The sequence below is a fragment of the Barbatula barbatula genome, assembly GCF_947034865.1.
Source record: "Barbatula barbatula genome assembly, chromosome: 1".
Taxonomy (NCBI): domain Eukaryota; kingdom Metazoa; phylum Chordata; class Actinopteri; order Cypriniformes; family Nemacheilidae; genus Barbatula; species Barbatula barbatula.
The window spans coordinates 15144868-15163759 of NC_136766.1; the positions used below are offsets into that span (position 1 = coordinate 15144868).

General features: G+C 40.7%; 1 protein-coding gene across 1 annotated transcript in view; it reads right to left on the reverse strand.

Moving 5' to 3' along the window:
• The window catches only part of sorcs2 (sortilin-related VPS10 domain containing receptor 2), a 150020-nt gene that overhangs the window by 27621 nt on the left and 103507 nt on the right, over window positions 1-18892 (reverse strand). The window contains exons 4-6 of the mRNA XM_079447231.1: window positions 4540-4704; window positions 3536-3609; window positions 1605-1669 (exon numbers count right to left, since the gene is read on the reverse strand). Coding sequence (XP_079303357.1) covers window positions 1605-1669; window positions 3536-3609; window positions 4540-4704 — 304 coding nt within the window. The remainder of the gene's footprint in view (window positions 1-1604; window positions 1670-3535; window positions 3610-4539; window positions 4705-18892) is intronic.

Genomic DNA, 18892 nt, shown 5'->3' on the forward strand with positions numbered 1-18892 from the left:
AGTTCATTGTTCGTGGGTGTTTGTACTCTTTTCCACAGGTGAATGGATATCAGTGTCTGTGTTATAAAAAAGAAGCTCATGGCAAAATTAGCTCAGGAAGATCCTCACTGGACCCATCGCTTTGCTCTATTCAGAATGGTAGGATATTAATTATGGGAAAACAGTGCTGAGGTGCCCTGTTGATGTGGCCTTTCTGTTTAGATCTCACACAAATCTCTGGCCCTGTGACAGCCCCGTTTCTTGTGTTTCATTGAGTGTGCCTTGTGCTCTCCCGTCCTGCGTCTTAGCCCCGCCCCTTGTTTCCTTATTCATTATCCCATTTTCAGTTCACGCCCTTCACCCGTCTCCTGACATAAGGCTTACAATAAGAGCAAATTTTCAATATCAGAATTGAGTGAGAGAGTAAATATGTTTGTGTCAGCACTGTCCCTTTAGTTAACCACTATACTACATAAAATCACATTGTGTATCTAGCATTGATCATTGATCATTGTGTATCTAGACCATTACTTGCATGGAAAACAAAATAACCAAACTGCATCATAATACACACAAATGTGTCTTTTTATACATTTGGGGGACTATTGACAGACATATTCATTTTTATAATGTAGGCTACTGTACAGTATGTCTAATCCCCTAACCTTCACCCTATACCCCTAAACTTAACCCCAAAAAACTCTTTTTGCATTTTTACATTTTCATATATGCATCATTTAGTTATAATGTTTCAAATTCAATTCACAGAACCACTGGATAGTTCCCACAACTTAGGTGGATAAGAATTTCCCCATTGTGGGAACATTATGGTTAGATCCTCACAATGTATAGAGACCTGTACACACACACACACACACACACACACACACACACACGTACACACACACACACGTCACAATTTTAAGCAATCAATTATTGTAATTATGTACTTCATTTCATATTGTTTGCTGTTGTCACCTCACATTCTCTGTTGTTTTACTTTATGTTGTCGTGTTTTAATTTCAGTCAAACACATGGACAGGTCACTTATTGAAGAGGACAAATGGTTAATCAAAGCAGGATAGCGGAGAAATTCATTAAAAAAGCAATTAGTGTGGCTGAGCGCTTTGCTTCTGTCTTGTGTCACACAAGGTCAGACACCAGGCACAAACACACGCACAAACTCATATTCAGCATGTCTACCAAAAGGGGTGAGGGGTGCCACTGTGAAGCAAAAACAATTTAGGTCTTCATCTGCTTATGTGTGACACAGAAGATATAGTGAAAGGCTACAAATTAACTTCCATATGATATGAGCAGTAGGACACGCAGTTTGCTATAAGTCAGTTGCTGGTCCTTGACTTATATACTGCCTAGATGTAACCCTCATGCATTTTAGGGTGTAGGTTGCACAGTCAGACAGACTGTAACCTTCACTGGCTTAAGAATGATGGAACTCTGTGTAACAGCTTGCGTCTGAACGCCTGATCTCTTTTATATGCGTGCACTGAAGATTTACAGAAAACACTCTGTTCTGGGACATTCTGCCATCTGCCCTTAATGGTGTGTCATGGAATGTAGAATTGAATTGAAATGCATCTTTCCATAAACATATGAGCTCTTACCACCACCAATGTCCTGAATCTCCAAGTGAACCAAATCAGGATCCACGTCTACCTTCGTCACAGCCCTTAAACAGATCATACAGTTAGTAAAAGCACAAAAAAACAACAGGAAAAACATAAAACACAAGACTGACTCACAGACAGAATCTCCCTCACCACCTCCTTGCTCAAAGAAACACATTCAGAGTCTTTAAATGTGGTCCAAAGAAACAAAAGGTTGTGGAAGAGAAGACTGTAAGCTGCTCAGTATAATTTTAGTTTTAAAACTACAAGCAGATTAGCTAACAGGATATCAACTGTGTGTGTGTCTGTGTTCATGTAGATCTCCAAAAGCATGTATAAGACATTTGAAAGTGTTTGCATCTGTTAATAATTCATTATTTTCCCCTTTCAATGTTAATTTTTAAACATACAGGAAATCAAAGCTTTATTTACTAAAATGGTTTTCAATTGCAATTCCTTTCATGCAGCCCTCTGCATTGGTTACTACATAAAAACATTTAAGGTAAAAACATTATATAAGTATAATGCATTTATAATCTCGCGCCGGAGTGATTTATGGCAAGTGGCTTGACCATCATGTCACAACACCACAAAGAGTAGCAAAGAGCCCGAGGCTCCTCTGCTGACCACACTGACGGACCACCCGCCCTGACAGCAAGCCTGTGCATTAAACCCATAGTGATTAATGCGATCTATTTTCTTGTGTTTTATGAGTGAGGGAGCAGACGGTGAGGACAGGAACCGCAATCCTCACTATGAACCCGATTCTGCAGTCTCTTCTCCGAGACTTTTTAAAGAGGTCTGGAGACAGTAGAGAGGGCAAGAGTACGACCCGTATGAACCCCCCGCTGCTGAGTAAAAAGAGCTTTGGATTTACAGTTTCATTGTAAAACCTCCAGCCAACTAAAACATGTGCTGGATGTGGTTTACTACTGCTGGTGGTGACACAGAGCTGACTTATGGACCTTTCATCACTATCAACCGCAGACAGGCTATGCTAAACAGTGTCCTTTGTAGGTGAATCTGGTTGGAAGTTGGAAGGGGTGGGGAGTGGCATGACAGCAGAAGAGAGAGATCAGGGAAAAAAGATCCAAAACGAGAAAGAGAGGGTCAGAAAGAAAGACTGGTTTGGGTGGGGAAATAAATCACTCCTGTCCAGGCCCTAAATCCCAGCTGTGGCAGCAGTGAACCATAACCAGTGTGAGAAGGAATGGAAAATGCTAAATGAAAAGGGGTTGAATTCCCTGGAATTGGTGGATGGTGGAAGAGGAGAGAAATGAGGAAAGGAGGGAGAAAAGATTAAAAAGACAGAAAGGTTGAGTAAGGTAAAGAAAAAAGAAAAAGAAAAAATATAGAAATAAGAAAAAACTATAAAAGACACCAATATTGACGGTGTCAGCGAAAACAACATAAACATTATGACCTCCGTAATGAATCAATAACTGTTGAGTAGTTTTAATACAATTAATATAAAATAAAATATTAATATAAAATGGAACACTAAATAAATTGTTTTATTATGACCAAAAATAGAGCAGAAGTTAACTTCAGGCCACGCACATACACACAATGAAACCGTCTACAGCTAAAAAGTTCTGGAGTTAAGGGAATAGTTCAGTGAAAAATTCTAATTTTGTGGTGACTTCCTCACCCTAATGCCTTTTGACTTTTATATCCGTGAAACACAAAGGATTTATTTATTGCTGAATCTCCGAGCTGCTTTTATCCTTACCATGAAAGTGAATACTTAACCTTTTTTGGTTAGATATTTGCAAAACCCAGTGACAAACATAAATGGTGTCAAAAAAATAAAAATCACAAAATATGGAGAGACAAGGTTTCAGAAGACTGTAAAATGTCAAAAGGACGAATGCTCATTTTCAGCTGAAATATCCCTTTAATTAGTCAACATAAAGATTAAGAATTACCAGAAAACTCTGTCTTTAGTAACACGCTCCTGTAGTAGAGTCCACTTGTGTCCAAGATCAGTGGAGACATAGAGCTGTAACAGAAAGAGAAATAAATCACACAATTTACATCCTTTAACATGATAGCTTTACCCTACGGTCATAATATTGATTCTGGGCAAGAATAAGATGAATGCACACTTTACAAATTCTCACCATCGTGAAAACTGAACGACTGAGTTATTGTATATGCAGTCATACTGTATAAATAAAGATTTACTGTAAGCACTGTCTATACTGAAATCACACATTGTGTGCCCTGCATTTGTTTGTGCATGCGTGTCCCCCCAATTGATCATCCCTGTAATGAGATTATATTGACCACCAGTCACACAGAAAATACTGTGCCCACCAAACTCATAACAAACACACACACACAGACAAATGCACATTCACAATCAAACCAACCAGCTTACCACACAGATTCCCATTTAATCTCAAAGATGATCAATTGCTCTGCTTTCAGTGTGTTGCAGGCGGTAGAGGTTTCGGCAATTCATCAACAACACAAAAACACACACACAGCTCTTGCCTCATTGCTCACCAAGCCGTTAACAATGTAAACACGCTCTTTAGCGAGAGACAACCATGGCCTGAAGGCCAAACAGTGCTGCTCATAACTCTAATAATGAGCATGCCAATATGCTGGAGAGCAGAAAGCACAGCCATAAACAATAGCTGGGTGAGAAATGTATTGAGAACAGTTGGTCAGAGCAGCCAGGTGAGACCCAAATCATTAATATTGAGACAGCCACACAGACTAATTTAAGCATTTGAGCCTGACAAAAGAAACGGTACAAACATGAGGTGGAAATGAATAATAATGAAATGAAGCAATCGGTTCGAAAGGAAAACATGGGTGCCAAGAAAACGCTGTCTTTAATCGGGCTCACCGTTGTGGAAATGAATAACCGTTGTGTTGTGCTTGATTGTATTACTCAATAAATGGCGCTTTCACAACTGACCTTCGCTTCCTTGCTGTAGGCCAGGATCTTGTCTTCCTCGGATGGATGGAAGAGGAGAGTTTCCACAGAGAAGGAGATGGGCTGCCGTTGGAAAGAAGAGCCCTCATCCGTGCTAATGAAGAACATCTGGTCAAGTTCATTAATGTTGGAGCCCACCAAGATCACCTAGGAATGCAAAAATGATGTCAGTTAGGTGTCAAAATGTAGTCTCAGACACAAAAAAGTTTTTATTTGATTAATATTTATTGATTTTAAGAGTGTAGAAGAAAATTTAATTTTTTACAATTAAAGAGATGTATCATCCAAAATTGTGTTATGTCAATCCAAACCTGTATGACTATCTTTCTTCTGCAGAACGTTGGTAACCAAACAACATTGACCACCCTGACTTGCATTGCATGGTCATAAAACCACTGAGACATTTTTCTTTGTTAAAGGTTCCACAGAGGAAAGAGTCGTATACAAGTTTTGACACGACATGAGGGTGAATAAATAATGAAAGAATTTTTGTTTTTGCGTGTACTATCCCTTTAACACTCATAATCCAGTGAGTTTCCTGTCAGAACAAGGAGTCCTGAAACAGAACCATAATCTTACATGAAGTGACAGAAATCAGTCAATGAAATCGGCAATGACGCTCGGAACAAACTCTTTGAAACAATTTCTTCTGTCAGATAACAAGGAATAAATCCTCTGAGCACACATTCCGCGTTTGTGTATCAGTTAACATACACACATTTTACGAACAACTTGAAAAGTTGTTTGTCAGTCATCTCCTAAACATTATCTAAGGCTGCAGATCATTCTTAAACCTTCGAGTGGTGCTGTTGTTCAACCAACTGTGCGCTGAAGCGTCTCTAACGTGATGACGGTTTGCCACTTGCACCAGTCCAGAAAAACAGGCTGGGATCCTCATGGGGTCTGCCAAACAGAGAAACTCTCTGTGAAACAAGTTATCCATCCCAAAACAAAGGCTCTGGGGAAAAAAGGAAAGAATCTCCTCTCTGTAAAACTTCCCTCTTATAGCAACAACTCGCAGAGTTTAGCACAGAGCCCCCTTTGTGGTCTGTGGATAAAAGCCATCAAACAACATCCTGCGCCTGTCCCTGAGGAGCACGGCAAGCTGGCAGGTTTGGATAAAGCTACGAAGGCTGGTAAAATAACAGAATGTGGTGGCTAATGGCACCTGGGAAAGATTTAAAGAGTTTAATGATGACTTTGTGACATCTGGCTGCCACTTCAGAATGAGAGACACAATAAGGTGAATGTCTGTAGGTAATGTAATCTACAAAATAATCTTCTTACATATCCCAAAACGAATTCGCTCTCACAATAGGCATGTCGCGTAGTTGTCTTTAGATAGGATTACACTCTGTAATGTCAATTTTTGATTGAATAGAAGACACTAGGGACAGCTTGGAGGATTTACACACACACAAACAGTCTGGAAGACCACCAGATACGCAAGAGGACCAAAGCGCACGCACCATTTTATACAAAGGAAGAGAACATTCCTCTCACTTTTCTTGACTGGCCTTTTAAATTGCTAATGTACGTTAAGATGTGCTGTAAAATGTCTGGCTTAACGTTTACTAAACATTAATGAGACCACGTGATTGCTCCGACCTTAGCTAATGAATAGCTGTAATATTCACCGTTGCGAAAAGCTCGAAACCAGCTCCTCATTCAAACACTCCGCTGAGCATTTCCATGCAGGAACTTTGTAAACAGAGCGACAGAATATACACGAGAAGGTGTATATGTGTGCGGCTGCTTTAACTCCACGCATCTCTACTAATTTTCCTTTCCACTCAATTTAATATGCAAATTGCCACTTTTGATATCCAGTCTGCGCTGCAAAAGAAAATGAGAAGCACAGAGAGAGGAAGAGGTGGTGAAAGTGAGAGAGGCCTGTTCTGTGCATCTGAGCTCAGCCAGCGGAACAAAAGAGACTCGAACAGAAGTGAGTGCGGCGACGGCAGATTTTCAATACTCTACGGTGCAAAGCCGAGGGGAGAATCCCGCAACTCTGTTTGAATGCTGAAATCTCCTGAAACAACTGAGACCTTCTAGGGTTTGCATTCTGCTTCGGCTCTGCCTGAAGCACTTATCACGGTAAGTTAGAGAGAGAGAGCGAGGGAGAGAGAATGACAGGGAAGGGATGAGAGAGAGATTCTTCTTTTAGTGTGAGAGCCCTCAGCAGACATTGGGTCGGGTGTTGGTGGCACAGATTTAAAGACTGTCTCACCGACAACAAGCAAGCTGGTGACATCATGCACATCCACACACACACACTCTCTCTCTCTCTCTCTCTCCACAATGTAAGAAATGCAAATATTCACCCACCCACATTATACACTGTGAACAGACACTAAGCTTACATTACTGGTATATCTTCTGCAGCACGTTACATTAAAAGGGTACAGAGGCTAGTGCAGAGACTCCCTCTGGAAAGACAAAGGCAAGGTGTGCCGTCCGAGTATGTCTGTGTGTGTGATCTTTTCACTGACCCTTCTCTAAATCCAGGTCTCACACAGGTAATTTGTCAGGAGCATGCTCAGGGTGAAAGCCCTGTTATTAAGTCCCTCCTGCCTGTCATAATGGCTCAGCTTGGACTACAGAACAGCCCACACATCAAAGACCTACACCAGGGACACGGGCCCATGAAAACACTGAAGACAAAAGAAATAAGGGATAACAATGTTTGGATCTGGGTATAATCACAGCTTTGTGCTGAGGGGATACTGTGTAGCTTTTTATTAGCGTGTTGTAGGGACAACGCTCAGATAGAGTTCACATAGACACATGGGCTTGCTAGTCAGTTATACATTATCCCATAATTTCAAAATGGTAAAATGCCAGTTAAACTATAGTCACCCCTCTGTGTATGTAACACAATAATATGGAGAAGTGCACTTCAGCTACTGTACTTTATGTTTAGCTAGGAATCATGTATTATGGTGTAATGTTATATATTACAAATACGAATCATCATATTTGAACAGTGGATACAGTTATGCTGATGATGATGAAAATTATTTATTATTATGGCTTTGATATGGCCAATTAATTTTTATAGTTAGCCAGCATTGAAGTTGCGGTTTACCGCAGTGGAAAATAATGATATTGGAATAAATTTGCTTATTTTACTTGAATTGACAAAAAACAAATCTACAAACATGCACTGTCAGAAATAAACGCAAAACTGTACCTTTTGCATTCTATTTTGTACCTTTACAGGTATACAAGACATACATTTATGTATTTTGGGTACATTATTGTGTACCTTTTGAAGGAACCTTTTGAAACGAATTGTTCACCCTTAAATTTAAATTTGTTATGGTTGTGGACTGAACCCAAGCGCAGGCAGACATGTGTCGAACAACAAGACTTTATTTCAAAACAAAGACCCTCGATGGGGAAAACATGAACACAAACAAGACTGAAAACAAAAACTTCCCACAAGGGGGACAAAACAAACAAGGTCTTAAGAATAACAAACTAAGTCCACAAACTTGAGTCCAGGGAACAGGAACACGGGTAATCCAGACAGACGAAGGGTAAATGTGCAAAGTGTGCAAAATGAACCGACAAGGGACAGAGGGAAACTGGGGCTTGATAAAGGGAAACACTAACAAGGACTGATGACACAGGGAGAGTGGCCACAGGTGACATGGATGAAACACTAAGGGAAAGCTAACAGGAGGATTGCACGAGGCAGGTGAGGGGACTGAAACACTAAGGGAAAGATGGACCAGGGCTGGAGACAAGACTAACACTAATGGACCGCTAACCGGGGAAACAAGGGGGCGGGACTAAAGGACGTGACACCGGAGAGAGAGCATGGCTTCTCAAACCAAAACAATGCTCTTTCTCCACACAAAACACATGGGACTGACATGATCCTGCCACAAGACTCGAAAACCAAGACAAGGAGAGGCAGGATCATGACAGAGCCCCCGTCTTAAAGAACTCCTCCGGGAGTTCTTCAAGACCACACTAAACATGACAAGACTGACAGACAGGAGGACAGACACCATAAACACAGAACAGAACACACTAGGGGCAGGGCTGACATGACTAAAAAGGGATTGGGGTTGGACAATAAAATAAACATCAATGGGAAGGGGGGAGGTGGAATGGGTGGGACAAACTTGGGAACATAATAACTGGGTGGGGACTTAGGAGGGACAGGACCCTGCTTCCTAGAGCTGGGCGGAGGGGTGGGGTAGGAAGGCCTGGGCATGGTAGGGATACCTCTCTTGGAGTAGGAGGAACTAGAAGGGGTAGGGCATGACAGGAAGGCCGGCTGAGAGGCCGGCTGGACAGGACTGGGTGCAGGACTTGGGACCACCGGACTTGGGACCACCGGACTTGATGGGACCACCGGACTTGACGGGACCACCGGACTTGACGCCTGGGCAGGGCTGGATACCGGCTGCTGGGCAGGACAGGATGGTGCCACTCTCCTCTGCTTCTTCTTCTTGGACCGGCTCACAGGACGTGTGGCCGGCTGCAGAGTAGCGCTGGGGGACCCCACTATCTCCGTGCTGGAAGAGTCGGACGGTGAGTCCCACGACTCCCGCCGTCCACGCCTACCACGGAGGCTAGCTGGTGGTGGAGAAGAGGGTGAGGGCACGGTGGTTGTCAATACCCCGAGCTTCAGGGCAAGACCCTCAGGGATGGGGCCCAACGGAGATGCAAAACACGGATGTGTTGAGACCCTGGGCTCCGGTCGGCTCATGACAAACCTGAGCACACCCTCGAAGTCCAGCGGTCTCAGCCTCCTCGTCTCCGCTGGCGATAGGGCAACCCTGAGGCTGTGGATGAATGCTGCGGTCACCTCCTCCTCTCCGAGGACCACCTCTCCTGCAGCTTCCAGAAACCTATCAAGGTAGTCCGCCAGGTCGGAGTTATCCTGGCGAATGCTGCAGAGGGGACGAGGCTGGCGGGACCTTGCAGCAAACACTGCTGCCTGCTGGGTTCTTCTTGGTCGGTTCATTCTGTTATGGTTGTGGACAGAACCCAAGCGCAGGCAGACATGTGTCGAACAACAAGACTTTATTTCAAAACAAAGACCCTCGATGGGGAAAACATGAACACAAACAAGACTGAAAACTAAAACTTCCCACAAGGGGGACAAAACAAACAAGGTCTTAAGAATAACAAACTAAGTCCACAAACTTGAGTCCAGGGAACAGGAACACGGGTAAACCAGACAGACGAAGGGTAAATGTGCAAAGTGTGCAAAATGAACCGACAAGGGACAGAGGGAAACTGGGGCTTGATAAAGGGAAACACTAACAAGGACCGATGACACAGCGAGAGTGGCCACAGGTGACATGGATGAAACACTTAGGGAAAGCTAACAGGAAGGATTGCACGAGGCAGGTGAGGGGACTGAAACACTAAGGGAAAGATGGACCAGGGCTGGAGACAAGACTAACAATAATGGACCGCTAACCGGGGAAACAAGGGGGCGGGACTAAAGGACGTGACACCGGAGAGAGAGCATGGCTTCTCAAACCAAAACAATGCTCTTTCTCCACACAAAACACATGGGACTGACATGATCCTGCCACAAGACTCGAAAACCAAGACAAGGAGAGGCAGGATCATGACAAAATTCTGTCATCATTTACTCTCTCTTGTTATTTCAAACCACTATGACTTTCTTCAGCAGAACACAAAAGAAGATATTTTGAAGTGTGTTTCTAACCGAACAACGGTGGTACCCATTGACATCTATTGTACAGACCCAAAACCATTGCAATGGGCACCACCGTTACCAGAATTCCCCAAAATATCTTCTTTCGTGTTCTGTAAAAGAAAGTAAGTCATAAAGGTTTTGTGAATTGACAAGAGGGTGAGTAAATGATGACATTTTTGGAGGACTTATCCCTTTAAACAATCCATTTTGACACGTATCTCAGTGGTTCTTTCAGTTGTCCATTTATTCAGCCCGTCCTCAGGTCCACCTTTAGCCTGTGGATTGTGATCTAATGTGAATGAACCAGAACAATCGGAAAATGTCCTTCTCATTAAAATTAATGGACAAGTATTGCAACCAGGCTCACAGTACATTAACCCTTAGTTGATGTGCTGAAGATGCTCATCTTGGTTTAATTTCTAAGCAGAATGACGAGTGATGGAAACACATAATCTTACAATAATCATTCTGGACTATTACACTTTAAGATCTGTAAAGCAAAGACAGCTGTTATCATATGGATCATAAATGTGCTCATGGAGACGCTCGCTATTAATAACGATTAACAGACTTGAACTCCGCTCAACTGTGACATGCAGCAGGGACAAAAGTCTTTGAAAGTGAGATTTTTAGAGCCCCTCTGTAATAGCTGGAGGGCTGAAATGGAATTGGGCCATTGGAAACTAGCTAAATTATGTAAGTAGATTAATTAACGCCTGTGATATCTCTGGTTCGGAGTCACCGTTGGGATCAATCGTTTCTGCGTCATTAAGAAACCTGAGCTCAAATGACTCTGGATCAAGCCGTGATTCCCACACATCATGAACGCACAACCCTCTTTTACAATGAATAAATAAACAGAAACAGTGATCACAGAGCCATTGCATGATCTGTATCACCCGACGTACCCGTGCCAATCACATAACACAACGAACAGACAGAAATTCCTCCATATGTAGCCGCCAATACCAGACAGTCTGTTTGGGTCAAAATGGCACAGATTCTCCGCAGGGAGAGTTTAATCTCCTTCCGCGTCTCCACAGGGGTTCTCTGATTCTGACTAGTGGGATCCGAGCGAGTAATCCCAGCCCACCGCTTTATACGTGCAAAAGGAGCCATCTGTGCTTTTGTCTACCGTTTGATAATTACATTACAGCGTTACAGCCGCTTTGAAGGCAACTGGACTTCTGCTTTTTGACAAATGGACTTTTGATAATGATAGAGCTTTGTTTATATTTGAAAACTCTTTGGACAGATGACCGACTAAACAGTGTTTACTTAGTTATTTAAAGGAACAGTTCACCCGAAAATGTAAACTCTGTCTTCATTTACTCACCCTCAAGTTGTTCCAAATCTATATAAATGTCTTTGTTCTGACACAGAGAAAGATATTTGGAAGAATGCTTGTAACCAAACTACCACTGACAACCGTAGCAAGAAAAATAGCTTATACAGTACATTTCTTTGTTCTGTTGAACACAAAAGTAGATATTTTGAAGAATGTTGGAAATCAAACAGTTCTATGGCACTTTTGACTACCATTGTATTTTTTCCTACTATGGTAAGTCAGTGTTTCTCCAAGAACTGTTTGCTTATAAAGAAATAAAGATGTGGAGCAAATCGAGGGTGAGTAAATTACTTAAATGCACATCAAGCCTACAACAAAAAAACAGATAGCACAGTGCTTCCATATCCCATTGAAAGCCCAGTAAGAAATATATTCTATAGCAACAGATTATGACTTTGCCCTTTAGAAAGCGATTTTACAGTCTGTTACATTAATTACAGCTACAGTTCCTCTGTGGAAACTGGAGGTTAAGTGTAGTTTTCTTAAAGGGCACAACTGTTATAGAGCAGAGCTACTTGATCTCAACAACTCTCCATTTCCTGGGTCAGTCGGTACCTCCTCAGCCATTCACCTGCTATTAAAAACTACAATGTGAACGAGATGTAGTTACATTTATAACTTCATGTTCCACCACACAATATTCATCATGAAATGTTTTAGTGCTCTGCAAACCTCAGAGGTATTAAGCAAACAGTTTAAAACCGGACTCTGCGTGTCTTGGCAGAGTTGCACACAAGCTGATATTTTTTGGAAGGGGCTGTGCACGCTCAAACCTTTCAGCGTATCTGATTGATTATAATAAATACAGGAACTCTCATCGGAAGGGTTTGTGCGGAATAAAAAGCAAAAGCAAACACAAACGTTGCCAGTAATGTCCTAGCATTCACCGGCCACACAGACACAGGTACAGTACACCTCAGAATAGACTTTCTTATCATGTCATCATCTATTAGAGATTATACTGCATGACTGGGTGAAATTTCAGTTTGAGGGAAAACAGCTTAATGCTCAATTCAGGACTCACAGCGCCAAATATGCATCCTCATGATAGAATAGCTTCTGTTGTTTGACCGATGATTTATGGATAAATGTAACAGGAGCCCTAGACTTGTGTGGTCACAGTCAATTTGAATCCTGATGGCTGCACGCAGACTGCGAGACAGACTTTGAGTATGAATGTGCGCAAAAAGAAAGAGCGAGAGAGATGAAAGGAGTAAATAGAAGTTTGGGTAAAATGAACGGTTGACCTTTCACTCCGCCCAAAATGAAATAGAACGTTGTTTGCTTGATGTATCAGCAAATCTCTATTCAGAGAGGCGCTTTTCCATTTCATTTAGCTTTTATTGAACCGTCATGTTAAACCTGAGAATGGTGAGATTATTTTACCGTATTCCATTTCCAGACAGGCGAATAATGAAAATGGAGAGGTCAAAGAGATGAGAATAAGAAATAAAAAGCTGTGGGAGGTATTACTGGGGATGGAGAGAGAATGAAGGTAAAGGATAAGAGAAAATAGGAGTATTTCCTGATGTATTATGTGAAGAATGATTTACTTTAAGATGTCATGAAGGACATTACAAACGGCCAGCAGATGTGAAGACAAGCAGAAAATATTGTATAACGCCTGTAGAATTAAATGATTTTTTTATTTTATTTAAAAAGTATAATACCAGCTACCACACAACATGTCTCCTACATGAAATATGCTTCCTTTTTTCTCTTACTGAGTTAGATTTTCTAGATCAATGCAAGGCTAATCCTGATGTTATTTTATAATCTTGCTACCACCACCACTTCTGTTTATAGTAATAAAGACTATAATTCATCAAGACAGCCTCTCTGGATTAGTCCAAGTGCACTTTGCGTGAAGAAGTAGAAGAGCGAGTGAAGACAAGAAGATGGAGAGCAGGATGTGAAGCCCCTCTGAAAGAGAAAACATGCACTTGAATGATTTGCTCTGAGAAAAAGCAACAGCTACTGTGTCAGGACCACATGCAGAGAAACCGTTCAGGGCACATATTCGAACCAAAAGGGTGTTTAAAGTCAAACTGATGTGTGTGATGTTAACCAAGCATTATTTGCAATTTCGGCTCTGCAATAAGTGCAGATAGGCGCCCTCTTTACCGCCCCGAAGGTTCATCCCATTTCCTCTGAAAACCATCTAGTGTCAAAGGCCAGGTTACCCTGGTAACCATCTGGTCTCCGTGGAGACCGCTGTCCCCAGGCACTTCTCACCAGTCAAGTGAGTGGGAGACAATCCAATTCAAACATTCTTGCTCGTTTTGGATGAGAGGTATAGGTGGAATAATGACCAATTGTGTCAATAAAAGAGAACTTAGCTCACGTGGAGACATCATTAGTCAAGCGTCTCCCTCTCTCGTTCCCTATCATCTTATTTGTTCTCACTTTCCTTATTTGTGATGTATGTGGGTTGACAACTGGCAAATGTTGTATTTGTACAGCTGTAACAAACAGCTGTAAATGGTTTACTGATGTCAAGTGAAACAAGTGGGTAGAGGAACTTTCTCCAGTGCCCGGAGGAAATGACGTAGGCTCAGAGAGAGGCAGGCAAGGAAAGTTCATGCCTAGAGATTTATTTTCAAATATAGATGCTGGAATGTAAAAATGCAACTGCAAAGTGCACACGCATAGCCGACTACAATCTCATTTAAAGGGATGGTTCGCCCCAAAATTAAAATGTTGTCATTACTTACCTCTTGTCATTTCAAACCTTTATGACTTTCTATCTTCAGCAAAACACAAAAGAAAATATTTTAAAGAATATTGGTAAAAATTCAATGGTGTTAACCATTTTTTGTGTCCATAAAATAATTTGGTTACCAACATCCATTTTTTGTGTTCTGCATATGAAAAAAGTCATACAGGTTTGAAGTGACAAGATGGTGAATAAAGGATGACCGAATTTGCATTTTTAGTGAATTATCCCTTGAGAAGAATGAACAAATCACATACTCCCTTAGTGACAATTATATACAGTACATCATAAGCTTCGCAGGCTTTGATGTTCCAACATCTACTAGTTGTATAAATATTAAAATGTTTTCATTTGTTTGTGTGTTTTTAGAGATTTAAAGCGGAAAAAAACCCACATTGAGATGATTTACAATAAAAAGGATATTTAGGTGTCTGCTACTATACATTTTTAAAATTTATCAAAATAGTTTCATAAATCGTACAGATAATTTAGTAATACAGCATGCTTGTCTACAGTATTTCTCCTGATTTAGCATTTCGATGAGACCATTTTGTTGTAGCACAAAGCATTGATGTGTTTGTTTTCTTTTTGCTATAATGGATCATCAACATATTCTGACCCGTGATACGCACAATCGAAAATGAAAATAGCGCACAATCGGCCGATGGGTTCTCTCAATAACTATGTCAGAAAAACACCTATTGCCCGGCAGACTGTCAACAGACAGGCAGCCAAGCGAGACAGTGTACTGCATACTTGAAAAAAAAGCGTGATATACACACAGAGGCCCGAGGGACACAACACAGTGGCATTACTCAATAAGCGCTAGACCACTGCTGGTAGTGGAACACACAATTGGTTAGCCTTCCAAAAGAAAAATCAACCAGAAACCAGGATTAAACATTTGTGGGCAACATCATTCCGTTTCAAATGTTGTTGCATTGTCATCTTTGCTTTCCTTCACTGCTATTGCTGTGACATGACTGTATATATCACAAAGAGTGCTGACAAACAAGACAATTCATCTATTTGTGTATCAGTTTACAAGGACCAATGTGTATTTTTTTGAGGATCTATTGACAGTAATGCAAAATAATATACATAACTATGTCTTCAGAGGTGTATAAAGACCTTACATAATAAAGCGTTATGTTTTTATCACTTTAGAATGAGTTATTTCTATCTACACACCGTGTGTCCCCTTGCGTGGAATTCTGCCATGTTGTTTCTATAGTGGCCATAAACGTTCCACATAAGTGGAAAGGTGACGGAATCTTCCTACCTGCCGTAGTGCTCCGAAAAAGAGGGGTTGGGGTGTGCTGTTGGTTGAATTTCGCAACCTCACCAATAGATGCTGCTAAATTTCATACACTTGACCTTTAAAACATGAAACTAATATTAAAGTAGTTAGGGTTCAAATAGGAAGGTGCTGCATGTACGGCATGTTGATCACTTAAGCGATGTAGCTTATTTTGTTCTTTCATTTAAAATGTTATTTTAAATTATGTATTTTAAAAAATTTAATCTAAGATCACAATTTACTCTGAGCTTGAATGGTCTACATGCTGCACATGCCCGTAATAAATCCAGACTAAGCTATAATACAAGTTCATGTCGCCTTCTTTCAGATGATTAATTTGGCTGTCAGGAACCTGAAGGCTAGAGTGACCAGATGTCCCGATTTCAAGAGTGTCCTGACAATATTTTTTTTTAAATAAAGCAAGAAAGCTAAAAATAAAGTGTATTAAATGAAAATGCTCTAAAATTTTCTAAATCTCACCGATACTGCAGTACTTAAAATGTGAAAAAATGTGCTCATGATAAAATCTAAGTCTTAAAACATGATTAATCTAAAAGCCCAGATCTTTAAAAAGTCTATTTTTAACAAACCCTCGGAAAATCTTGAAATCTACAATATTCATTTACATTTCGGGCATTTGGCAGACGCTTTTCAAAGTGACTTACATAGCATTATCCTATACATTTATACATAGGTATCTGCAATCCCCTGGGATCGAACCTTCAACCTTGCTTTATTAACGCAATGCTCTTACCACTGAACTACAGGAAAGCTCGTAAATCCGCACATTTGCCTTTCACAATGTGTGGTCTATGTCTCTCTGAAATTTTGTATTTCCTATTCTTCTCGCATTCATACAGAGATATTCATTATGATATTACGCTACACCTGAACCTAATCCTCACAGAAACCTGATGACATAAGCAAAACATGAACTAGGTTATTTTTAATATAGGACCGCTATGTCATTTTTTTTACGTTTCATTATATTAACAGGGACTTTTTGAAATTGTTGTTCACATACAGTAGATATAGCCAAACAACACACTTTCACGCACGTGCGTGCTCGCACACATTACACACTTATAATAACAGACTAATGTTGCAATGAGTGATGTTCTACCATACTAGTTCTGATATCTTCTCTCTCACTATTCCTATACCAATCTCTCTCTCCCCCCTCTCTCATTTTATTTCTCTCCTTTTCCCATCCACAGTACTGGCAACCCACAGTGAAAATGACAGTGCTTGGAGGTGCATCAGCGGGGGTGAACATGAAAATAAACACACACACACACACACACACGTGGCATTTTACATGTGGGTATGATGCGTCTCTTCCCACATCTTTCACAGTGATTACCGTTCTGATTTCCGCTTTGACTCTCCCATAGAGAAAATGAGAGGGGGTTATTAAGAGATCAGTCAGAAGATCCAAGAATAGTTCAGGGGTACAGGGGAGGGGTCTTTTCAGGAAATAACCATGTGTGCCTTTGAACAGGCACACAAACAGGAAACAGCATAACACATTAAATACAAGGGAAGCCAGGAATCCTGAAGACATTTTAAAGCGTATTTTCTTAGCGTATACTGAGTCTATTTGAGGTCAGTCGTATGTCAGTCACGTCATGTTTAGTCAAAAAGAAAAAGTGCTTGAACGATACACTCAGTTTTTTTCTATCCTCTGCCAGCCAGTCCTGAAAAGAGGTCCACTGGAGACCCAGTGTTCTTCTGTTCGTTTTTGTCATCATAATTGCCCTCATTCATCTTTTGTCCATTATTGATTTCCGGAAGAGCACTGTGCATTGCCAGGGAGGATATTGGGCAATACTACTGGGGAAAGAAACTTGATTGTGCCACAACAAGTTAAGTTAGGACAAATCACAGAAGAGAGGCACAGCACGCTTGTACTCAAACTCAGACCTGCATGCATACAAAGAAAATACTCTGGGAAAAATTTGGTTATTTGAATATGTATCAAACAGAAATGTGCACTGATTTGTAAAAACACCTCATTCGCCTGGCAGAATTTAAGTTACCATGTAAAAACTTAAAATAAAGAAATAAAAACCACTAAGAAGTGCAAGTGTTATAAAAATTCACAAAAATTCCAGCAATTTCTACTTCTCTAAATGCCTTTTCACACTATAGTTTTTGGGTTCAAAAGTTTCACATATATTCATCCTCTATTGGGCAAGAGAAACACAATTGCCCCCGATTCTGACCCTTTTTCTCACCAAGTGTGTTTTAAATAAACAGAACATGTCCTCCTGTCAAGGTAATGCTGCATTAATGCTTGCTGGTGTTGCACAAATGTTTTGCTGAATTATATGTGCCTGAAAGTGCCAACGTTGTGTTTGTCTGTAAATCTTTTTAATCCCTCTTCCCCACTGTTGCATGTAATCAACTGCAGATAAAAGAGGGAGGGGGAATACTAAGATTCATTACGTTTACACAATGCCTTCCTGATTTCTCGCTGTTTATCTTGATAAGGATATTTGATCAGATTAGCATAATTTTATTGATTCATTTATCTATACTACACTCAAGATAAATAAATAAATTTCTCTGATAATTCTGGTACTTTGGTGTTTTAATTTGATGTTGCTTTATATTTTCTTATATGGATTGTTGCTATTTGGTATTTTGCTATTATTTATGCTTTTCAAATATGTAAGAAAACTCTATGAACTGAGAAAAACAATTATGCTGGGTTCACACCAAATGCGAACAATCACGCTACACGCTCTTTATTACTCGTTGGAAAAGTTTGTTATTTTTGCGTAAGTGACGCGAAATGATCCCCGATTCACGTCATTTACATCGCTTGCCGCAAGTTCGTCTTTGCATTGACTTTGCATGTCATTTATTGCCGCAAAACGCTTAATTCGCGTTTGGTGTGAACCCAGTGTTCGACATTATAGTTGACAGTGTTGTCAATATGGAAAAGACTCTTAAACAAACGCATCAGGTCGCTTCAGAAGACCTTTGTTAAGACCAGAGAGCCGTGTTGAGCCGTTCTTTGATCGATGAATGCACTTTTTGGAGCATCCCATTCTACCACTTGGAAATAAAAGTATATGTGGTATAATAACTCTGACGGCATTATTCTTCAAGAAAGAAAGTCACATTTACTTAGGATGCCTTGAGGGTAGGTACAAATGTATTCAAATCTTGGTTCAAGGCTGAAGTATCCCTTTAAAGGGGTTGTTAAAAATAACAATTCTGTCATCATTTACTCACCTTTGAGTTGTTCCAAATCTTAACAAATGTTTTTGT